At 40.7% G+C, this 25,882-nt stretch overlaps 1 protein-coding gene across 2 annotated transcripts in view; it reads right to left on the bottom strand.

Moving 5' to 3' along the window:
* Nucleotides 1-380: 380 nt before the first annotated feature.
* katnb1 (katanin p80 (WD repeat containing) subunit B 1) overlaps nt 381-25,882 on the bottom strand; it is a 111,516-nt gene continuing 86,014 nt past the window's right edge. For both annotated transcript variants that reach the window (XM_063013093.1, XM_063013094.1), the window contains exons 11-20: nt 19,674-19,858; nt 18,426-18,577; nt 18,247-18,297; nt 18,088-18,146; nt 17,789-17,992; nt 16,932-17,081; nt 8,291-8,367; nt 3,241-3,315; nt 867-983; nt 381-740 (exon numbers count right to left, since the gene is read on the bottom strand). In XM_063013093.1, the coding sequence (XP_062869163.1) occupies nt 596-740; nt 867-983; nt 3,241-3,315; nt 8,291-8,367; nt 16,932-17,081; nt 17,789-17,992; nt 18,088-18,146; nt 18,247-18,297; nt 18,426-18,577; nt 19,674-19,858 (1,215 nt within the window). In that variant the 3' untranslated portion in view covers nt 381-595. The remainder of the gene's footprint in view (nt 741-866; nt 984-3,240; nt 3,316-8,290; nt 8,368-16,931; nt 17,082-17,788; nt 17,993-18,087; nt 18,147-18,246; nt 18,298-18,425; nt 18,578-19,673; nt 19,859-25,882) is intronic.

Raw genomic sequence — 25,882 nt, 5'->3', positions numbered from 1 at the left:
TTTTTTTTTAAGCATGATTTAAAGGATTTTAGTAAAATCCCCATCTACAGTCTATAGCACCATTAACAGATTTAGGGAATTCAGATAAATCACTGACACTGAAACAACATGGACTAATGCAAACTGAAAACTGTTTGTGGTCCATCTTTCAATTTGTTTTTGTAAGAAATGGATGTTTTGTTCTGTGGGCCAAAAAAGGAGCATCCTGACTGTTTTAAATGCAGAGTCCAAAAAAATGCATGGATAGGGTGTAAGGTATAGGGTGTGTTAGTACCAATGGCATGGATAACTTCCATCTGTCCATCCAGCTGTAAATAACAGTAAATTAAAATTGAAACTCAAAATAACTAAAAAAATTACTCAAAAATAATTAGCAAATAATCAATGTCTCTTTTTATTTACATGTTTCTGATTGTTGCAACTTTTTAGAAATTGGGGTTATATTCATAAACCAGTAAATTATATTTATGCGTTTTTTTAAAACAAACAAAAATGTTTTGTTGTTTACCTTATAATTTTAAATGCCCTTACGTGAACTTTGTCTATTTAGATACTAAGACAAATCATTGTTTCTGAGATTAAACTACATTATTAGTTACAATGTTTGTTGCTCCAGTGGGGCCATAAGAAGCTGTAGTTCTTTAAAAGTACTGCCGTGGCGACCAGCTTGCTCTGCCCGGTTCTTTATTATGTTACTAAGGTTCTTCAGCTGTTTATAGCATGACTTACACTTCTGATACCTGTAAAACAAAAAACAATGATGTACACATAACCTACAGAAAGACATTTGCATGAATGTAATAAATGGCAAATATGAAAAATATGACACAGTTGCACTGCTGGGACTGCATGAATGTTGAACTAACCTCTCTTCCCGTGTAATGTCTACTCCAACAGATGGAAGTGCAGTTAATGTGTCTGAGATCAATGGCCAAAAACGTTTTAGAATTATCTTCAAAGACATATATCCAGTCTGCACATAACTAGGGATCATAGAAATGGGAAAAGAGCGACAGAGATCAGCATACCTACAGTGCATTAAATTCATGGAATTCAGACAATTACAGTTGTTGGTTTACAGTTAATTTACTAATTATGTTAAACTACAAAATTCCAAGTTTAATTTGAAGATTTTCACATGTGCGCTTTTCTTTTCTTACTTTTTAATCTGGGAGCCACCGACTGGCTCCACTTGGCTGCATGAAAAACCTCGACATCCAAAGGTGTTACTGGCTATCGTGTTACCCTACCAATAACTGCTGCCATGATTAAAAACTTAGTTTGACAAGCCTTTTTATTCTGTTAGCAAGACTTCATCATTCACATCACTTAATTTCTCCATTGTATTATTCTCCTTATTATTCACTAGGACTTTTAAAAAAAAAACCTTAATTTTACTGCCTGCAGTGGCACAGAGAAGAATGCATTTCCCTTTTGAGCCTGGTCTTACTTTTGTGTAAATAAAATGTGCACATCTAAGAGTGTTTTAACAATAAAACAATAAGTGGTTTTCCACCAAATAATTTAAGCTATTTAAAGTCAACTTGGTGTATGCAAACTTCTGACCCACTGGAATTTTTATATAGTAAATTATAAGTGATTCGTCTGTAAAAATTTATTGGAAAACTTGTTGGTGTCAAATACAAAGTAGATATTCTTAACAAATTGCTAAAACTATAATTTGTCAACAGTGGATCAGTGGAGGGGAATATAACTTTTAATGGCTTCATACACTTGACTCCAGGTACATGTAAACTTATGAGTTTAGCTGTAAATGTTTGCACTTACAGCGGGGAAAATAAGTATTGAACGCATCACTATTTTTCCTAGTACATATATTTCTGATGGGGCTATTGACATGAAATTTTCACCAGATGTTGGTAATAACCCAAGTAATCCACACCAATCAAAACAAATAAGTTCATAAATTAAGTTATGTGTAATAATGTGGAATGACACAGGGAAAACGTATTGAACACATGAAGAAAAGGAGGTGCAGAAAGGCATGGAAAGCCAAAACACCAGGTGAAATCTGTCAGTATTTAGAAAGCCATCTTGCAAATTAATATTAGCTGGTTTAGTCCTAATTGATGGCCTATAAAAAGGTTTTTCATTAACAAGGTGTCACACAAGAAGCATCTTGTGATGGGTCAAAGCAAAGAGCTCTCTCAAGACCTTTGCAACCTTATTGTTGCAAAACATACTGATGGTTACAGACGTATTTCTAAACTTCTGAATGTTCCAGTGAGTACAGTTGGGGCCATTATCCAGAAGTGGAAAAATTATCCATAATTTTACCATAAACTGGCCACAACCAGGTGCTCCTTGCAAGATTTTTGACAGAGGAGAATGGTCAGGACCCCCAAAGGACCACCACAGGCGCACGCTGTAAACTGGCTGGTTGTTTGTAGCCGTTAGCTAAGTAACTGTTTAGTTCGCAAACTTAAAAGTTAATCTTGCGCTTATTATTATTGTAGAGTGTCTAGATTTATATTATCGTTTATCTTAAAATAGTGCTTGTTTTTGAAGTCTGTTACCGGGAAACTTGTGCTACCAAACGTAGCGCGTTTATGTTTGTTTGTTTTTGTTTGTTTTTACACCAGCGCATAAACACCTTTTTCGTCCAGAATTAAAGCCGTTTTCTGTCCGAACGAAGCGCGTTTGTTTTTGTACTCCCACGCATAAACACCTTTTTCGTCCAGAATTAAAGCCGTTTTCTGTCCGAACGAAGCGTGTTCTGTTTGTTTTTGTACTCCAGTGCATCAATGCCTTTTTCGTTGGAATTAAAGCCGTTTTCTGTGACTACCAGCAGAAGCACCGGTGAATCCAACTTAAACAGCACTTCAATGCTTCATTTAAAGCTAAGTACATTTTCTCTGTTATTATAGCCCCTGTTGGTGTTCTGTATCCTTGTGTTGAGTGTGCAATGTTCAGTTATTCTTTCTCCGTCGTTAGTAATAATTTTACATGTGATAAGTGTAGATTAGTAGTTAGTTTGACGGAGAAGGTTTCAGTGTTCAGTGAGTGCTTAGATACAGCTGTAGCAGTCCCGAATGCCGCTAGTTCAGGTATAGAACCCCAGACTCCGGCATTAGAGCCCTCACAGCGGGTGACTGGGTGACATCTCAGTGACATAGTCTTAGGGCAAAATATATTTCTCAGAAATATATTTACTGAGAAATATGTTGATGCGTTCAATACTTATTTTCCCCTGTAGTATCTAAATGCACCATTGCTTACCTTTCATATTTACTCTGCAGAAGTTCTTCAATCTGAGGCAAAATAGAGGTGCAGGTATCCAGTTTCCAAACTGACCTAAATGTTTTAGAACCAGGTGCTTTGTTAATAAAAACAACAACAACAATAATCATCAGCATCACCATATTTTCTGTTTTAAATCTTAATTGACTGATCTCTTGAACAAGGGTCATGCTATTTAGTTTTTCACCGTGATGATAATACACAACTGTATATTAGCCAAGCCAGATGACATCCACACAATTAGTAAGACTGAAACTGTAAATACAAAATCTGAATGCCAAAACACTTTTATTCAACATTCCCCATTTCCAAAAAAGTTGAGCCTTACAAAAGCACAAGGAAAACAGTATTTTTAAAACACAAATTTAAAATGTAATGCCTCCAGCAAATAAATAAATAAAAAGTCAGGACAGAGGCATTTTTACAACATGTACATCACCTTTACTATTACCTATACTACTCCGTTTTCCAAACTAATTTATTGAGAATTAAGGATACCAACTGTTGCTGTTTTGCATGTGGATTTTTTGCAAATTCTTGCTTGGTACAAGATCTTCACTGCTCAACAGTCATATGCATCTATAAATTCCAAAATACACCTAAATGGCATAGCAGGTCAGCATAGCAATAGTCATATAGTCTATGCCCGCTGCCCACATATACAAGTGAGCCCATAATTAATTTTGCTTTATCATGTAAATATATATACACACAACCCCGAATCAGAAAAAGTTTGAACCCAAGATATTTCATGTTTTGTCAGCTCAACTTCATTTCATTTGTTAATATACCATTTTAGAACTGCAACACATTCCAAAAAAAGTTGGGACAGGGGCAATTTAGGGCTAGTAATGAGGTGAAAAAACTAAATAATGATGTGATTCCAAACAGGTGATGTCAACAGGTGATTGTAATCATGGTTTGCTACAAATGCAGCAACAACAACAACCTGTACTGTTTCTTAAGACGTACTGCAGGAAGAATAGAAGACAATCAAACCTGAAACACTAAATTGCTTGGTATCCTCGGTGCAAAAACATATTTAAAGTGTGGTGAAAAGGAATGGCAACATTAAAAAGTGGTAAATGCTTTACTGTCCCAACTTTTTTTGGAATGTATTGCAGGCCTGAAATGCAGGAATGTTTGTTTATTAAAATTAAGTTGACCAGACAAAACATGAAATATCTCAAGTTCATACTGTCTGTAATGAAATAAAAGTATATGTAAATGTAAGAAACTTTTTTCTGATTTGGGGTTGTGTGTGTATATATATACAGTGTATCACAAAAGTGAGTACACCCCTCACATTTCTGCAAATATTTTATTATATCTTTTCATGGGACAACACTATAGAAATAAAACTTGGATATAACTTAGAGTAGTCAGTGTACAACTTGTATAGCAGTGTAGATTTACTGTCTTCTGAAAATAACTCAACACACAGCCATTAATGTCTAAATGGCTGGCAACATAAGTGAGTACACCCCACAGTGAACATTTCCAAATTGTGCCCAAAGTGTCAATATTTTGTGTGACCACCATTATTATCCAGCACTGCCTTAACCCTCCTGGGCATGGAATTCACCAGAGCTGCACAGGTTGCTACTGGAATCCTCTTCCACTCCTCCATGATGACATCACGGAGCTGGTGGATGTTAGACACCTTGAACTCCTCCACCTTCCACTTGAGGATGCGCCACAGGTGCTCAATTGAGTTTAGTCCATCACCTTTACCTTCAGCTTCCTCAGCAAGGCAGTTGTCATCTTGGAGGTTGTGTTTGGGGTCGTTATCCTGTTGGAAAACTGCCATGAGGCCCAGTTTTCGAAGGGAGGGGATCATGCTCTGTTTCAGAATGTCACAGTACATGTTGGAATTCATGTTTCCCTCAATGAATTGCAGCTCCCCAGTGCCAGCAACACTCATGCAGCCCAAGACCATGATGCTACCACCACCATGCTTGACTGTAGGCAAGATACAGTTGTCTTGGTACTTCTCACCAGGGCACCGCCACACATGCTGGACACCATCTGAGCCAAACAAGTTTATCTTGGTCTCGTCAGACCACAGGGCATTCCAGTAATCCATGTTCTTGGACTGCTTGTCTTCAGCAAACTGTTTGCGGGCTTTCTTGTGCGTCAGCTTCCTTCTGGGATGACGACCATGCAGACCGAGTTGATGCAGTGTGCGGCGTATGGTCTGAGCACTGACAGGCTGACCTCCCACGTCTTCAACCTCTGCAGCAATGCTGGCAGCACTCATGTGTCTATTTTTTAAAGCCAACCTCTGGATATGACGCCGAACACGTGGACTCAACTTCTTTGGTCTACCCTGGCGAAGCCTGTTCCGAGTGGAACCTGTCCTGGAAACCGCTGTATGACCTTGGCCACCATGCTGTAGCTCAGTTTCAGGGTGTTAGCAATCTTCTTATAGCCTAGGCCATCTTTGTGGAGAGCAACAATTCTATTTCTCACATCCTCAGAGAGTTCTTTGCCATGAGGTGCCATGTTGAATATCCAGTGGCCAGTATGAGAGAATTGTACCCAAAACACCAAACATTTAACAGCCCTGCTCCCCATTTACACCTGGGACCTTGACACATGACACCAGGGAGGGACAACGACACATTTGGGCACAATTTGGACATGTTCACTGTGGGGTGTACTCACTTATGTTGCCAGCTATTTAGACATTAATGGCTGTGTGTTGAGTTATTTTCAGAAGACAGTAAATCTACACTGCTATACAAGCTGTACACTGACTACTTTCATGTCTATAGTGTTGTCCCATGAAAAGATATAATGAAATATTTGCAGAAATGTGAGGGGTGTACTGATTTTTGTGATACACTGTATATATACAGGGGTTGGACAAAATAACTGAAACACCTGTCATTTTAGTGTGGGAGGTTTCATGGCTAAATTGGACCAGTCTGGTGGCCAATCTTCATTAATTGCACATTGCACCAGTAAGAGCAGAGTGTGAAGGTTCAATTAGCAGGGTAAGAGCACAGTTTTGCTCAAAATATTGCAATGCACACAACATTATGGGTGACATACCAGAGTTCAAAAGAGGACAAATTGTTGGTGCACGTCTTGCTGGCGCATCTGTGACCAAGACAGCAAGTCTTTGTGATGTATCAAGAGCCACGGTATCCAGGGTAATGTCAGCATACCACCAAGAAGGACAAACCACATCCAACAGGATTAACTGTGGACGCAAGAGGAAGCTGTCTGAAAGGGATGTTCGGGTGCTAACCCGGATTGTATCCAAAAAACATAAAACCACGGCTGCCCAAATCACGGCAGAATTAAATGTGCACCTCAACTCTCCTGTTTCCACCAGAACTGTCCGTCGGGAGCTCCACAGGGTCAATATACACGGCCGGGCTGCTATAGCCAAACCTTTGGTCACTCGTGCCAATGCCAAACGTCGGTTTCAATGGTGCAAGGAGCGCAAATCTGGCTGTGGACAATGTGAAACATGTATTGTTCTCTGATGAGTCCACCTTTACTGTTTTCCCCACATCCGGGAGAGTTACGGTGTGGAGAAGCCCCAAAGAAGCGTACCACCCAGACTGTTGCATGCCCAGAGTGAAGCATGGGGGTGGATCAGTGATGGTTTGGGCTGCCATATCATGGCATTCCCTTGGCCCAATACTTGTGCTAGATGGGCGCGTCACTGCCAAGGACTACCGAACCATTCTGGAGGACCATGTGCATCCAATGGCGGTGCCGTGTATCAGGATGACAATGCACCAATACACACAGCAAGACTGGTGAAAGATTGGTTTGATGAACATGAAAGTGAAGTTGAACATCTCCCATGGCCTGCACAGTCACCAGATCTAAATATTATTGAGCCACTTTGGGGTGTTTTGGAGAAGCGAGTCAGGAAACGTTTTCCTCCACCAGCATCACGTAGTGACCTGGCCACTATCCTGCAAGAAGAATGGCTTAAAATCCCTCTGACCACTGTGCAGGACTTGTATATGTCATTTCCAAGACGAATTGACGCTGTATTGGCCGCAAAAGGAGGCCCTACACCATACTAATAAATTATTGTGGTCTAAAACCAGGTGTTTCAGTTATTTTGTCCAACCCCTGTATATATATAGATCAGCCATAACATTAAAACCACCTCCTTGTTTCTACACTCACTGTCCATTTTCTCAGCTCCACTTACCATATAGAAGCACTTTGTAGTTCTACAATTACTGACTGTAGTCCATCTGTTTCTCAGCATACTTTTTTTTAGCCTGCTTTCACTCTGTTCTTTAATGGTAAGAACGACCACAGAGTAGGTATTATTTAGATGGTGGATCATTCTCAGCACTGCAGTGACAATGACATGGTGGTGTGTGTTGTACTGGTATGAGTGAATCAGACAGCAGAGCTGCTGGAGTTTTTAAATACCGTGTCCACTCACTGTCCACTCTATTAGACACACTCCTACCTAGTTGGTTCACCTTGTAGATGTAAAGTCAGAGATGATCGCTCATCTATTGCTGCTGTTTGAGTTGGTCATCTTCTAGACCTTCATCAGTGGTCACAGGACGCTGCCTACGGGCCGCTGTTGGCTGGATTTCTTTGGTTAGTGGACTATTCTCAGTCCAGCAGTGACAGTGAGGTGTTTAAAAACTCCAGCAGCTTCTGTGTCTGATCCACTCATACCAGCACAACACAGACTAACACACCACCATCATGTCAGTGTCACTGCAGTGCTGAGAATGATCCACCACCCAAATAATACCTGCTCTGTGGTGGTCCTGACCATTGAAGAACAAGGTGAAAGCAGGTTAAAAAAATATGCAGAGAAACAGATGGACTACTGTCAGTAATTGTAGAACTACAGAGTGCTCCTATATGATAAGTGGAGCTGATAAAATGGACAGTGAGAGTAGAAACAAGGAGGTGGTTTTAATGTTATGGCTGATCAGTGTATATAATGTATGTGTATGAACAAATAAGAAACATAGGTTTTTCTCTTTTGAGAAACTTTTTGTGTATATGAAGATGTGTTTATGCTTACGGTTTGAGGTTGACTATGTTGAGGATGTCCACCACAATGGACAGATCATTTACGTTCACAGCAGAGTCAAGTGACGTCTGAAACATGCATGACAGAAATGTTATTATCTACTCTTTTCTTTTATATGGGTATGAAAAGGTAACTGTTTGATTTTAATTGCCATTGTATATGTCACACTTCATAATTCAATACAAATTAAGTACAGGCATTGGAAACAAGTAAAATCATAACATGTTCTATAAACAATTTCACTACATTGTAAACAATATCACTATATTTGGACAAATTTAACTTCCCACCGTTTTTTATAGAAATGCTTTCAATACCAAACAATGCTGCACTAAAGTTTTATCTATTCAGAGGTAATGGCTCTCCATGTGGTTCAGAACCACTACAGAGCAGGTATTATTTGGGTGGTGGATCATTCTCAGCACTGCAGTGACACTGACATGGTGGTGGTGTGTTAGTGTGTGTTGTGCTGGTATGAGTGGATAAGACACAGCAGCGCTGATGGAGTTTTTAAACACATCACTGTCCCTGCTAAACTGAGAATAGTCCACCAACCAAAAATATCCAATCAACAGCGCCCTGTAGGCAGCGTCCTGTGACCACTGATAAAAGTCTAGAAGATGACCAACTCAAACAGCAGTAATAGATGAGCGATCGTCTCTTTACATCTACAAGGTGGACCAACTAGGTAGGAGTGTCTAATAGAGTGGACTGTGAGTGGACACGGTATTTAAAAACTCCAGCAGCGCTGCTGTGTCTGATCCACTCATACCAGCACAACACACACTAACACACCACCACCATGTCATTGTCACTGCAGTGCTGAGAATGATCCACCACCTAAATAACACCTACTCTGTGGTGGTCCTGTAGGGGTCCTGACCATTGAAGAACAGCATGAAAGGGGGCTAACAAAGCATGCAGAGAAACAGATGTACTACAGTCCGTAATTGTAGAACTACAAAGTGCTTCTATATGGTAAGTGGAGCTGATGAAATGGACAGTGAGTGTAAAAACAAGGAGGTGCTTTTAATGTTATGGCTGATCGGTGTGTATATACAGTATCACAAAAGTGAGTACACCCCTCACATTTCTGCAAATATTTTATTATATCTTTTCATGGGACAACACTATAGAAATAAAACTTGGATATAACTTAGAGTAGTCAGTGTACAACTTGTATAGCAGTGTAGATTTACTGTCTTCTGAAAAAAAAAAAAAAAAAAAAAAAAAAAAAAAAAAAAAAAAAATATATATATATATATATATATATATATATATATATATATATATATATATATATAAAGTAGTCTAGGCGTTCTCTGGTAAACTTTAGTCTTGCCCTGATGTACCGTTCAAATAAAGCTCAAATGTTTGTGTTTAAATATGTTCAAAAAGACAAAAGTTTTCATTGGGAGTCCTAACTTTTTCACATGACTGTATATATATATATATATATATATATATATATATACAGTGTATCACAAAAGTGAGTACACCCCTCACATTTCTGCAAATATTTCATTATATCTTTTCATGGGACAACACTATAGACATGAAACTTGGATATAACTTAGAGTAGTCAGTGTACAGCTTGTATAGCAGTGTAGATTTACTGTCTTCTGAAAATAACTCAACACACAGCCATTAATGTCTAAATAGCTGGCAACATAAGTGAGTACACCCCACAGTGAACATGTCCAAATTGTGCCCAAATGTGTCGTTGTCCCTCCCTGGTGTCATGTGTCAAGGTACCAGGTGTAAATGGGGAGCAGGGCTGTTAAATTTGGTGTTTTGGGTACAATTCTCTCATACTGGCCACTGGATATTCAACATGGCACCTCATGGCAAATAACTCTCTGAGGATGTGAGAAATAGAATTTTTGCTCTCCACAAAGATGGCCTGGGCTATAAGAAGATTGCTAACACCCTGAAATTGAGCTACAGCATGGTGGCCAAGGTCATACAGCGGTTTTCCAGGACAGGTTCCACTCGGAACAGGCTTCTCCAGGGTCGACCAAAGAAGTTGAGTCCACGTGTTCGGCGTCATATCCAGAGGTTGGCTTTAAAAAATAGACACATGAGTGCTGCCAGCATTGCTGCAGAGGTTGAAGACGTGGGAGGTCAGCCTGTCAGTGCTCAGACCATACGCCGCACACTGCATCAACTCCGTCTGCATGGTCGTCATCCCAGAAGGAAGCTGACGCACAAGAAAGCCCGCAAACAGTTTGCTGAAGACAAGCAGTCCAAGAACATGGATTACTGGAATGCCCTGTGGTCTGACGAGACCAAGATAAACTTGTTTGGCTCAGATGGTGTCCAGCATGTGTGGCGGCGCCCTGGTGAGAAGTACCAAGACAACTGCATCTTGCCTACAGTCAAGCATGGTGGTGGTAGCATCATGGTCTGGGGCTGCATGAGTGCTGCAGGCACTGGGGAGCTGCAGTTCATTGAGGGAAACATGAATTCCAACATGTACTGTGACATTCTGAAACAGAGCATGATCCCCTCCCTTCGAAAACTGGGCCTCATGGCAGTTTTCCAACAGGATAACGACCCCAAACACAACCTCCAAGATGACAACTGCCTTGCTGAGGAAGCTGAAGGTAAAGGTGATGGACTAAACCCAATTGAGCACCTGTGGCGCATCCTCAAGTGGAAGGTGGAGGAGTTCAAGGTGTCTAACATCCACCAGCTCCGTGATGTCATCATGGAGGAGTGGAAGAGGATTCCAGTAGCAACCTGTGCAGCTCTGGTGAATTCCATGCCCAGGAGGGTTAAGGCAGTGCTGGATAATAATGGTGGTCACACAAAATATTGACACTTTGGGCACAATTTGGACATGTTCACTGTGGGGTGTACTCACTTATGTTGCCAGCCATTTAGACATTAATGGCTGTGTGTTGAGTTATTTTCAGAAGACAGTAAATCTACACTGCTATACAAGCTGTACACTGACTACTCTAAGTTATATCCAAGTTTTAGTTCTATAGTGTTGTCCCATGAAAAGATATAATGAAATATTTGCAGAAATGTGAGGGGTGTACTCACTTTTGTGATACACTGTATATATACTGTATATATATACAGGGGTTGGACAAAATAACTGAAACACCTGTCATTTTAGTGTGGGAGGTTTCATTGCTAAATTGGACCAGTCTGGTGGCTAATCTTCATTAATTGCACATTGCACCAGTAAGAGCAGAGTGTGAAGGTTCAATTAGCAGGGTAAGAGCACAGTTTTGCTCAAAATATTGCAATGCACACAACATTATGGGTGACATACCAGAGTTCAAAAGAGGACAAATTGTTGGTGCACGTCTTGCTGGCGCATCTGTGACCAAGACAGCAAGTCTTTGTGATGTATCAAGAGCCACGGTATCCAGGGTAATGTCAGCATACCACCAAGAAGGACAAACCCCATCCAACAGGATTAACTGTGGACGCAAGAGGAAGCTGTCTGAAAGGGATGTTCGGGTGCTAACCCGGATTGTATCCAAAAAACATAAAACCACGGCTGCCCAAATCACGGCAGAATTAAATGTGCACCTCAACTCTCCTGTTTCCACCAGAACTGTCCGTCGGGAGCTCCACAGGGTCGATATACACGGCCGGGCTGCTATAGCCAAACCTTTGGTCACTCGTGCCAATGCCAAACGTCGGTTTCAATGGTGCAAGGAGCGCAAATCTTGGGCTGTGGACAATGTGAAACATGTATTGTTCTCTGATGAGTCCACCTTTACTGTTTTCCCCACATCCGGGAGAGTTACGGTGTGGAGAAGCCCCAAAGAAGCGTACCACCCAGACTGTTGCATGCCCAGAGTGAAGCATGGGGGTGGATCAGTGATGGTTTGGGCTGCCATATCATGGCATTCCCTTGGCCCAATACTTGTGCTAGATGGGCGCGTCACTGCCAAGGACTACCGAACCATTCTGGAGGACCATGTGCATCCAATGGCGGTGCCGTGTATCAGGATGACAATGCACCAATACACACAGCAAGACTGGTGAAAGATTGGTTTGATGAACATGAAAGTGAAGTTGAACATCTCCCATGGCCTGCACAGTCACCAGATCTAAATATTATTGAGCCACTTTGGGGTGTTTTGGAGAAGCGAGTCAGGAAACGTTTTCCTCCACCAGCATCACGTAGTGACCTGGCCACTATCCTGCAAGAAGAATGGCTTAAAATCCCTCTGACCACTGTGCAGGACTTGTATATGTCATTTCCAAGACGAATTGACGCTGTATTGGCCGCAAAAGGAGGCCTTACACCATACTAATAAATTATTGTGGTCTAAAACCAGGTGTTTCAGTTATACAAAATGCACAGTGGTCAGAGGGATTTTAAGCCATTCTTCTTGCAGGATAGTGGCCAGGTCACTACGTGATGCTGGTGGAGGAAAACGTTTCCTGACTCGCTTCTCCAAAACACCCCAAAGTGGCTCAATAATATTTAGATCTGGTGACTGTGCAGGCCATGGGAGATGTTCAACTTCACTTTCATGTTCATCAAACCAATCTTTCACCAGTCTTGCTGTGTGTATTGGTGCATTGTCATCCTGATACACGGCACCGCCTTCAGGATACAATGTTTGAACCATTGGATGCACATGGTCCTCCAGAATGGTTCGGTAGTCCTTGGCAGTGACGCGCCCATCTAGCACAAGTATTGGGCCAAGGGAATGCCATGATATGGCAGCCCAAACCATCACTGATCCACCCCCATGCTTCACTCTGGGCATGCAACAGTCTGGGTGGTACGCTTCTTTGGGGCTTCTCCACACCGTAACTCTCCCGGATGTGGGGAAAACAGTAAAGGTGGACTCATCAGAGAACAATACATGTTTCACATTGTCCAAAGCCCAAGATTTGCGCTCCTTGCACCATTGAAACCAACGTTTGGCATTGGCACGAGTGACCAAAGGTTTGGCTATAGCAGCCCGGCCGTGTATATTGACCCTGTGGAGCTCCCGACGGACAGTTCTGGTGGAAACAGGAGAGTTGAGGTGCACATTTAATTCTGCCGTGATTTGGGCAGCCGTGGTTTTATGTTTTTTGGATACAATCCGGGTTAGCACCCGAACATCCCTTTCAGACAGCTTCCTCTTGCGTCCACAGTTAATCCTGTTGGATGGGGTTTGTCCTTCTTGGTGGCATGCTGACATTACCCTGGATACCGTGGCTCTTGATACATCACAAAGACTTGCTGTCTTGGTCACAGATGCGCCAGCAAGACGTGCACCAACAATTTGTCCTCTTTTGAACTCTGGTATGTCACCCATAATGTTGTGTGCATTGCAATATTTTGAGCAAAACTGTGCTCTTACCCTGCTAATTGAACCTTCACACTCTGCTCTTACTGGTGCAATGTGCAATTAATGAAGATTGGCCACCAGACTGGTCCAATTTAGCCATGAAACCTCCCACACTAAAATGACAGGTGTTTCAGTTATTTTGTCCAACCCCTGTATATATATATATATATATATATATATATATACAGTGTATCACAAAAGTGAGTACACCCCTCACATTTCTGCAAATATTTCATTATATCTTTTCATGGGACAACACTATAGACATGAAACTTGGATATAACTTAGAGTAGTCAGTGTACAGCTTGTATAGCAGTGTAGATTTACTGTCTTCTGAAAATAACTCAACACACAGCCATTAATGTCTAAATAGCTGGCAACATAAGTGAGTACACCCCACAGTGAACATGTCCAAATTGTGCCCAAATGTGTCGTTGTCCCTCCCTGGTGTCATGCGTCAAGGTCCCAGGTGTAAATGGGGAGCAGGGCTGTTAAATTTGGTGTTTTGGGTACAATTCTCTCATACTGGCCACTGGATATTCAACATGGCACCTCATGGCAAAGAACTCTCTGAGGATGTGAGAAATAGAATTGTTGCTCTCCACAAAGATGGCCTGGGCTATAAGAAGATTGCTAACACCCTGAAACTGAGCTACAGCATGGTGGCCAAGGTCATACAGCGGTTTTCCAGGACAGGTTCCACTCGGAACAGGCTTCGCCAGGGTCGACCAAAGAAGTTGAGTCCATGTCTTCGGCGTCATATCCAGAGGTTGGCTTTAAAAAATAGACACATGAGTGCTGCCAGCATTGCTGCAGAGGTTGAAGACGTGGGAGGTCAGCCTGTCAGTGCTCAGACCATACGCCGCACACTGCATCAACTCGGTCTGCATGGTTGTCATCCCAGAAGGAAGCTGACGCACAAGAAAGCCCGCAAACAGTTTGCTGAAGACAAGCAGTCCAAGAACATGGATTACTGGAATGCCCTGTGGTCTGACGAGACCAAGATAAACTTGTTTGGCTCAGATGGTGTCCAGCATGTGTGGCGGCGCCCTGGTGAGAAGTACCAAGACAACTGTATCTTGCCTACAGTCAAGCATGGTGGTGGTAGCATCATGGTCTTGGGCTGCATGAGTGTTGCTGGCACTGGGGAGCTGCAGTTCATTGAGGGAAACATGAATTCCAACATGTACTGTGACATTCTGAAACAGAGCATGATCCCCTCCCTTCGAAAACTGGGCCTCATGGCAGTTTTCCAACAGGATAACGACCCCAAACACAACCTCCAAGATGACAACTGCCTTGCTGAGGAAGCTGAAGGTAAAGGTGATGGACTAAACCCAATTGAGCACCTGTGGCGCATCCTCAAGTGGAAGGTGGAGGAGTTCAAGGTGTCTAACATCCACCAGCTCCGTGATGTTATCATGGAGGAGTGGAAGAGGATTCCAGTAGCGACCTGTGCAGCTCTGGTGAATTCCATGCCCAGGAGGGTTAAGGCAGTGCTGGATAATAATGGTGGTCACACAAAATATTGACACTTTGGGCACAATTTGGACATGTTCACTGTGGGGTGTACTCACTTATGTTGCCAGCCATTTAGACATTAATGGCTGTGTGTTGAGTTATTTTCAGAAGACAGTAAATCTACACTGCTATACAAGTTGTACACTGACTACTCTAACTTATATCCAAGTTTTATTTCTATAGTGTTGTCCCATGAAAAGATATAATAAAATATTTGCAGAAATGTGAGGGGTGTACTCACTTTTGTGATACACTGTATATATAGGCTTTGTAGGCAATCATCAATGTTTTAAACTAAAGGGCAGCTACAGGAATCCAGTGAAGAGAACGCAGCAGTGGGGTGATGTGGCAGCATTTGGGTTGGTTAAAAATCAGCCGAGCAGCTGCATTTTGGATGAGTTGTAAGGGTTTAATAGTGGACATAGGAGGAAGTTGGAGTTGCAGTAGTCCAACCGTGAGATTAGTGACTGGACAAGAATCTGAGTGGCTTCCATGGAGAGAAATGTACGAATCTTCTTGATGTTGTAGAGGAGGATCTGGTCACGTTGGCTACATGAGGAAAGAAGGTCAGCTGGTTATTCAGGACAACACCAAGGTTTCGTACATTATCAGATGGTCTGATCTGGGAGTCATCAAGAGAGATGACTAGGTCTTGGGTTGGACATTGATCTCCAGGAATAAGTGACAGCTCTGTCTTGCTGGAATATATATATGTAGATCTCAGATGGACTGATATACAGTGTAAACATGCTCTGTGGTCAAAGTCCACATTTTGGCTTGTTTTCTTAAAAACATGACTAAAATGAAAAGAACAATCCAGACCTTTTCAACAAAAACGGCAAAAACCAACAACTGTCATGGTAGACTTGTATATGTGTGAAGGTACCATTGATGCAAAGGTTTATATTTCGATTTTAGAGAGACGTCCTGCTATCACTGTGACATCTTTTTCCAGGAAGTATGTGGTTAAGACATGTTTTACATGTAACAACAGTGTGGCTTCATAAACACAGAGTGTGTGTGCTTGACTGGCCAGCCTGCAGTACAGATGTGTCTCCTAATGAAAATTGTATGATGTATCATGAAGTGGAGAATCAGACAATGGTGATCACAAACTGCTGAGCAGCTGATAACTGTTATTAAGCAAGTATAGAGAAAAAATACACTTGCAAAACTGCAACAATTAGTGTTCAAAGGTTTCAACCATTAAAAAGTCTTATTAATAAAAATGCTGTTCGATACACAATGTCCAAATAGTTCAAATGCAAGTGTGTTGCAAGCATTAAATGCTTAATGTGTTTATATTTACAAACAACAATACCAATAAAAAATCTTTACTTTTCTCAGTTAAATAAAGATGCAGGAGAATATCTACACAACCCCAAAACCGGAAAAGGCTATCCAGACCTCTAGTCCAAATGCCAGTGTCTGTCATGATATAGGGTTGGGTCAGTACCATGGCAAATGTAATTAATGCATCTGTGATGGCAGCATACATGCAGAAAAGTACAACAACATTTTAGAGCAACATATGCTGCCTTCAAGACCACATCTTTTCAAGGGACATCCATGCATTTTTCAACAGGACAATGCAAAACCACATGCTGCACACATTACAAAGGCATGGGTGTAAAAGAAGAGAGAACAGGTACTTTTTTGGAATGTGTTGCAGACCTGAAATGGATGAATAGATGTATATTTACAAATTAAATTATGGTGACCAGACAAAACTTAAAATTTGTTTGTGTTTAGCTTTAAACATATACTAATTTGGGGTTGCACACACATATTACCTTGATATCACTGGCAGCCCAGACAGAACGCACTGTGTCAAGGTTTTTCTGTCTGCTTGTCAACATCACACACATAGTGTCGTGTCCTTTTTTGATTTGAGTCAAAGCCTCCTCATCTGACATAACACTAGTCTTTCCACCCAGTGCAGGCTGTTGAACACACAAACTAGATATGTTAATGCTTAACCATTTAACTGATAACCAACATACATGTCATTGTTCAGCAATTGCTGTTGGTAAAAAATTTTTTTTAAATTAATTTCAAACAGCTGAGGGTTGATATGAATTGAACTACAGATTTAATGCAGTGGTAAAGATGCAACACTAAACCTTCAGCTTGCATGTAACAGATGTAACATTAAAACATTAAACCCTGCTTACATAAGAGCATGCTGCAGTTGCAACTTACACAGGGAAATATTTAAATGATATCTTATACATTACAAATAATGTTTAAAAATTATTAACTTTGCACATGTGGATCAGTGTGCTGTTGTACAAAAATGATGTAGATATTTTGCATGATGCCCGAGTATGACGGCAGAATATGCCAATGATATAATAACCACACTAATGTTGTCAGCTTTAAAATGCTGCATCTCCAAAGTTTGCTTGGCATGTTTGCATCATCTTCAGCATTGTCCTGTAATTACCTGCTGCTGAATAGTTTTAATCATCATGTTAATGTTACAGTTCTATATAACTAAAAGTTTTGTTATTCAGTAAAGCATAAAGTCTTGTTGACTAACTTGTGAGTTATCAATTTAAGCAAAGTTCTGTTTTTGTTACAATCTATGCATGCCACAAGGCTAGTTTGTTAATAAACACTGATTCAATGAACTGAGAATTTTTCTTACTGGTAAGAAGTCCAAAAAATGGAGGCCAATAGGCTCATTGCGTGTTGTGGGGATGAAAGCCAGACCAGGGTTGAGTTTAGCCGTAGTTTCAACATGCTTTGAGATTAATGCAGTTGCCAAGGAAAAGGGTTGGGGTGGAGCTGTGTTTACTACTGTGGACTCCATTCGCTGAAAAGGTGTAGAGAAAGCAGCGGGGGCCTTTAGCTAAACACACAAATAAAAATCAACATAAGGTATATGAGCATATCACATAAAAAGAGAAACGTTTATGTAAAAATCTTTATACAAGTGACACCTACTCTATCTGACACTGGAGTAATGATCTCTGTCACTATGCAGGGCTTCACCACAAAGCTTCCTAAAAGGGATAGAATATTTATATCCTCCAATTTAAAATAACTTAGACATTGTTTTAAAGCATTGAAGAATTGACACAACAAAAACACAAATTAACTCACCATCTTCAAGTGGAGCAAAAAAAGGTTTATTCTTTTTGGGAGGTGTGCGTGCTGGGCAGATGAAACAAAAAAAATTAAGATACACAAGCATTGACACAAATATACAATAGATGAGGTGGACCATAAAAAGCTAAATATTTCAATACAATAACAATTTATGCATTTTGTAGCTGTCTTACAAATGGCTTTGTGTGGCTGGAAGATCTCTTTATAGTCATCTTGGTTTGTGATTTCTGCACTGCTTGCTTTCTCGTCATGCTCATCCTCACTGCTGAGGTTATGCCTCTCACTTTCAGGAATGCACTTGTCTCCAGTAACATTCTGTTTCATTCTGGTTACACATACACAGTTAAGAACACAGTTTAAAACATAAAAGATAAAGGAGTGTTCTTACTATCTGACTAAAAGACACTTAGATTAACAGTATATACTACTATCCTAGTCTAGCAAAATGCTGTTATTCTGACAAGGTTTCCTTATTTCTCATCAGAATTAGGAATCAATTTAATAACTAAGTAATTATTTAAATAATACTTAATAATCTATTTCAGTAATAATAATAATAATAATCTAATTCATAACAAATCAGCACTATCTGATGGAGTAAAGTTCTTTATTGTAATTAGTAAGTGAATGGAGTTACTAAGTAGAAGTGAGAGTAAAACAAATCTGTAGGTACAAGATAAATGCTGAGAAATTATAAATGATTTTAACCATGGTGGAACCAGGAAAGCTTTAGAATCTAATTGAAATGCCAAACCAACCACTTCACGAAACACAGAAGACACGAGTCTCTCACAGTTGTCTACTGGAGCTAGCAAAGCTACCTCGCGTCGAACGTTTAAACTGGTCGCAACAGAAGAATGAGGTTGAGGTTCTCTCCCAGGTTTGTTACCTGCTAAAGCTTGTGTAAATACTCATATACTTCTAGTCCAGGTTATAAAATTATAAAATTATTATAAAATAGAAGATGAAAGACTTGTGAGATGTAGTCACAAGGTTTGGACCTTTATGAGAGTAAAAGATTTCTGACCAGTGGATCTGTAGTAAGCCACCGTTCCACTAGACTAGATAAAGTATACCAAAGAAAACCAAAACATTTCTTGCCTTGTCACTTTTTCACATCATCTCAGTTTAAGTAGCAAGAAACAAATGATTGAGTCAATTCTCATAACACATAACATAAATTTTGATGTAATCTAAATTTCATCTGAGTTTGAAGTTAAACATAAATCTAGTTATTAATTTTAATTAAAAAAAATTCAACAAACATGTTATTAAAAAAATAACATGTTTGGTTAAACTGGGACTTATAAGATTGTCTAACTTTTAAAACAATTCAGGACAATAAAAAATAATTTAATTTAAGTTCATAATTTGGAATTTAAATACTACATGAATAGACACAAAAGCATTTTACGACATACGTCTGTCTACTGCAGGTTGTGGTTGGTCGCTCGTAATTACGCCGCAGAGTTGTTCCCTTAGAAGTATGGGCTGAAAAAGGCTGGCCATCCTTAATCAGCACTTGGCTCACAGATCCTGGTTTCTTAACACGTTCTAGATCCACAACATACAAACTTACATTCATCTGGTTGCAGGACACTCCAACCTAACAGGGATAAATATCAAGTTAGATAGGAATGAGGAAAAAAAACTTTGGAATTAACTGAGAAGCATATGTTAAAATGTTTTTGATGCAAAACATTTATTATAAAAACAGAAGTGCAATTTGTAATTTTGTAAAACAGTCATTTTTGAAAGATCACAAAAATAACTCTCTCTGTAATTTCCTGTTAAATTTTGATGACAATTTTATTTGTAGTGACAAGCAGCTGAAACAAAGAGAGTACAACCCCAAATCAGAATAAGTTGGGAAATGGAAAACACAAAAAAGAAAAAAAAAACAATGCGTTTCTTACACTTAATTTAACTTTTATTTTATTGCAGACAGTTTAAACCCAATATATTTTATGTTTTGTCTGGTCAATTTCATTTGTTAATATACGTTCATTCCTGCATTTCAGGCCTGCAACATATTTAAAAAAAAGTTAAGATGGGGGCAATTTAGGGCTAGTAATTAGCTAAGAAAAAAAAAACTATGCAATTTTAAACAGGTCAACAGGTGATTGTAATTATGATTTGGAAGCAGTATCCAAGAAAAAAAAGCAAAGGTGATGTCAATTTCTTTGGCATCTGGGATAGATCATCACATACAGTGTATCACAAAAGTGAGTACACCCCTCACATTTCTGCAGATATTTAAGTATATCTTTTCATGGGACAACACTGACAAAATGACACTTTGACACAATGAAAAGTAGTCTGTGTGCAGCTTATATAACAGTGTAAATTTATTCTTCCCTCAAAATAACTCAATATACAGCCATTAATGTCTAAACCACCGGCAACAAAAGTGAGTACACCCCTTAGTGAAAGTTCCTGAAGTGTCAATATTTTGTGTGGCCACCATTATTTCCCAGAACTGCCTTAACTCTCCTGGGCATGGAGTTTACCAGAGCTTCACAGGTTGCCACTGGAATGCTTTTCCACTCCTCCATGACGACATAACGGAGCTGGCGGATATTCGAGACTTTGCGCTCCTCCACCTTCCGCTTGAGGATGCCCCAAAGATGTTCTATTGGGTTTAGGTCTGGAGACGTGCTTGGCCAGTCCATCACCTTTACCCTCAGCCTCTTCAGTAAAGCAGTGGTCGTCTTAGAGGTGTGTTTGGGGTCATTATCATGCTGGAACACTGCCCTGCGACCCAGTTTCCGGAGGGAGGGGATCATGCTCTGCTTCAGTATTTCACAGTACATATTGGAGTTCATGTGTCCCTCAATGAAATGTAACTCCCCAACACCTGCTGCACTCATGCAGCCCCAGACCATGGCATTCCCACCACCATGCTTGACTGTAGGCATGACACACTTATCTTTGTACTCCTCACCTGATTGCCGCCACACATGCTTGATGACCATCTGAACCAAACAAATTAATCTTGGTCTCATCAGACCATAGGACATGGTTCCAGTAATCCATGTCCTTTGTTGACATGTCTTCAGCAAACTGTTTGCGGGCTTCTTGTGTAGAGACTTCAGAAGAGGCTTCAGTTTCAGGGTGTTGGCAATCTTCTTGTAGCCTTGGCCATCTTCATGTAGTGCAACAATTCGTCTTTTAAGATCCTCAGAGAGTTCTTTGCCATGAGGTGCCATGTTGGAACTTTCAGTGACCAGTATGAGAGAGTGTGAGAGCTGTACTACTAAATTGAACACACCTGCTCCCTATGCACACCTGAGACCTAGTAACACTAACAAATCACATGACATTTTGGAGGGAAAATGACAAGCAGTGCTCAATTTGGACATTTAGGGGTGTAGTCTCTTAGGGGTGTACTCACTTTTGTTGCCAGTGGTTTAGACATTAATGGCTGTATATTGAGTTATTTTGAGGAAAGAATAAATGTACACTGTTATATAAGCTGCACACAGACTACTTTTCTTTGTGTCAAAGTGTCATTTTGTCAGTGTTGTCCCATGAAAAGATATACTTAAATATCTGCAGAAATGTGAGGGGTGTACTCACTTTTGTGATACACTGTAGTTGAAACATATCAGATGAATCAATATTCCAGATTTTTGGGAGAAATGGATGCCATGTGCTTCAGACCAAAAACAAAAAAGACCTTACAGACTGTTATCAGCAACAAGCCCAAAAGCCAAAAACCTCCATTAAAAGCAGCTGCAATGGGCACGCAAGCAGCAGAGCTGAATGTCGATGCAACAGAAGAAATGAGCCTGAAGGCTGTGGTATGTGGTACCAGGACAGTGTCAGCAGGTCTTCCAACTTCTCTAAATTGAGGGGTGGTTTGCCCTATAGTGCCCCTCCAGGGGCCATTTCTTTCGTGTGCACACATGCCTGGATGCCCACATAAATCTTTGGTTAAATTCTACAATTTTCGGGTAAGCAGTCAAAAGATTCAATCAGAGTTGTAAAAACGAGCTTCATTCATGGACATTAACTGTACTGTTACTCCCATATTGGGTGCCAGGGTGGCATGTACTGCAGCTGGTAGAGTGGGTGGTGCACAACAGTATGATTAAGTGACTGTGCACTTTAAACATGGCAATATGGCCAAAAGCTGCCAGAATAAAATAAGTAAAATAAGTATAGAAAGTGGCTGTGAACTAGGAACCATGCACATATTATAAATACATTATGGGTAGGGCCCTACTAAATTCTAAGGAAACTGTGCTTTATTTCAAGGACCTTGTTTTTTTTAAAAACTACAGATTTCATGGATTTTTTCGAAGAAGAACATCACGACAGTCGTTAAATAACACTCTCAAATTAAATGATAGAATACATGAAAACTACAATATACAGCACAGCCTACCTTAACAGTAGGGCTGGGCGATATGGATCACATGTTTGGACTTTATACATTATTTTATGTATACAGTGTATCACAAAAGTGAGTACACCCCTCACATTTCTGCAGATATATATAGTATATCTTTTCATGGGACAACACTGACAAAATGACACTTTGACACAATGAAAAGTAGTCTGTGTGCAGCTTATATAACAGTGTACATTTATTCTTCCCTCAAAATAACTCAATATACAGCCATTAATGTCTAAACCACCGGCAACAAAAGTGAGTACACCCCTAAGAGACTACACCCCTAAATGTCCAAATTGAGCACTGCTTGTCATTTTCCCTCCAAAATGTCATGTGACTCGTTAGTGTTACTAGGTCTCAGGTGTGCATAGGGAGCAGGTGTGTTCAATTTAGTAGTACAGCTCTCACACTCTCTCATACTGGTCACTGAAAGTTCCAACATGGCACCTCATGGCAAAGAACTCTCTGAGGATCTTAAAAGACGAATTGTTGCGCTACATGAAGATGGCCAAGGCTACAAGAAGATTGCCAACACCCTGAAACTGAGCTGCAGCACAGTGGCCAAGATCATCCAGCATTTTAAAAGAGCAGGGTCCACTCAGAACAGACCTCGCGTTGGTCGTCCAAAGAAGCTGAGTGCACGTGCTCAGCGTCACATCCAACTGCTGTCTTTGAAAGATAGGCGCAGGAGTGCTGTCAGCATTGCTGCAGAGATTGAAAAGGTGGGGGGTCAGCCTGTCAGTGCTCAGACCATACGCCGCACACTACATCAAATTGGTCTGCATGGCTGTCACCCCAGAAGGAAGCCTCTTCTGAAGTCTCTACACAAGAAAGCCCGCAAACAGTTTGCTGAAGACATGTCAACAAAGGACATGGATTACTGGAACCATGTCCTATGGTCTGATGAGACCAAGATTAATTTGTTTGGTTCAGATGGTCTCAAGCATGTGTGGCGGCAATCAGGTGAGGAGTACAAAGATAAGTGTGTCATGCCTACAGTCAAGCATGGTGGTGGGAATGCCATGGTCTGGGGCTGCATGAGTGCAGCAGGTGTTGGGGAGTTACATTTCATTGAGGGACACATGAACTCCAATATGTACTGTGAAATACTGAAGCAGAGCATGATCCCCTCCCTCCGGAAACTGGGTCGCAGGGCAGTGTTCCAGCATGATAATGACCCCAAACACACCTCTAAGACGACCACTGCTTTATTGAAGAGGCTGAGGGTAAAGGTGATGGACTGGCCAAGCATGTCTCCAGACCTAAACCCAATAGAACATCTTTGGGGCATCCTCAAGCGGAAGGTGGAGGAGCGCAAAGACTCAAATATCCGCCAGCTCCGTGATGTCGTCACGGAGGAGTGGAAAAGCATTCCAGTGGCAACCTGTGAAGCTCTGGTAAACTCCATGCCCAGGAGAGTTAAGGCAGTTCTGGGAAATAATGGTGGCCACACAAAATATTGACACTTCAGGAACTTTCACTAAGGGGTGTACTCACTTTTGTTGCCGGTGGTTTAGACATTAATGGCTGTATATTGAGTTATTTTGAGGGAAGAATAAATTTACACTGTTATATAAGCTGCACACAGACTACTTTTCATTGTGTCAAAGTGTCATTTTGTCAGTGTTGTCCCATGAAAATATATACTTAAATATCTGCAGAAATGTGAGGGGTGTACTCACTTTTGTGATACACTGTATGTCGCCATAACATTTACATTAATATTTTTTTATACCGTATAGAACTCAGTTCTGTAATACATGCAGAACTAATCGTTCATGTTACTGTGTAACTATTACAACATTTAATGCATTTTAATCAGCGTTCTGCTTCATGCACTTTGAAACGAATAACGACTCGTTTTCTTGTTTTTTAACTTTGGGATTTGAAGTGAAAACGAATGACCAAAGGTACACAGAGCTGGAACCTTTTGTCTGGACTTGTTTTCGGCATTCTCTACAGAATACATTATTCTGCTGCTCATCTGACACTGTGAATTCGAACCATCTCCAAATAATTCCAAAAAGAGTCATTATTTTTCTTTTTAGTAAGCAGCTCCTCTTCGATAGCTTCTGTCATGTCTTGATCCGTCTCCATGCTATCGCTGCCTTCAGGAATTACTGGTGAAGCGGTGGGAAGGGGCGAGTTGTGTTCAGTGAGGGAGAGGGGCGGGGCAGGTGAACATGTGCAGAGACAAACTGGGAGAAGAGAAGGACGAACTGTCGGATCTAACTGGAACGCAACATCTATATCGATATAAGTAGAGATGGGACGATCGATCGGCTATGAATCGGTATCGGCCGATTTTTGATCAAAATATGCTATCGGCAATCGGCCGATATTTCCTAAATGTAGCCGATCCGATCGTGTGATATATAAAAGATCACGTTAAGTTAACAGCTCAGTGGATTGATCCAGACTTTGAGCTACGAAGCACCAACCATCACATCAAAATTCGTCAACAATCGTACAGAAACCATCGTGAAAGCTCTTCATGACCTAAAATAACATCATTAACGTTGTGCATCATACATACGATGTAATTTTGCTGATTGAAATATTTACTTTAAAAAGATAATTCAACCCGGTCACATCTGAGTCGATTCTATCAGCACGTTATATAAACTCCTGGTTCACTTTGGTAAATCGTAAGCGGTTCTTACTTGTGATGTAGATGAGAACAGAAAACGTTACAGAGCCAATCAGAGGCAAAAGTTTATTCATTATCAAATTCGTTAGTTCAGGATCATCTGCTGAACTTTTAGGATCATCAGAAAACTTTTAGACGGAAGGAGTCTGACTCGGTTACAGATCTGTGGTAATAGCAGTTTAATTAAGCTTTTAAATTAAGCTTTTTAATGTAAAAGAGTCACACAAACTGTTATGAAGTATCTGGTGTTTATTTAAAACCACGACATTTAATTAATAACAGTAAACACGGAGAGATAACTGAGAAGAAAAACTTACGCTTCGCATGAAAACGAATCGACTCATGAATCACTTAGCGACACTAAACAGATCATCTCTTAAAGGCACAAACACACACACGCGCGCTGTTGCGTTTGTCTCCGGTTTATCTTCACTGTGAGGCTCTTTTTAAGTTTTTTTTTCAGACTGAACTGGATAACATTAACCCCCCCCCCCCCCCCCCCCCCCCCGATCGGAATCGGCTATCGGCCGATCGCCCTGAAAGGAGATCGGAGATCGAAATCGGTGCCAAAAACCCTGATC

The sequence above is a fragment of the Trichomycterus rosablanca genome, chromosome 17 (assembly GCF_030014385.1).
Source record: "Trichomycterus rosablanca isolate fTriRos1 chromosome 17, fTriRos1.hap1, whole genome shotgun sequence".
NCBI classification, from domain to species: domain Eukaryota; kingdom Metazoa; phylum Chordata; class Actinopteri; order Siluriformes; family Trichomycteridae; genus Trichomycterus; species Trichomycterus rosablanca.
Note: the sequence above shows the minus strand (reverse complement) of the source record. Positions and strands in the feature narration are given on the sequence as shown.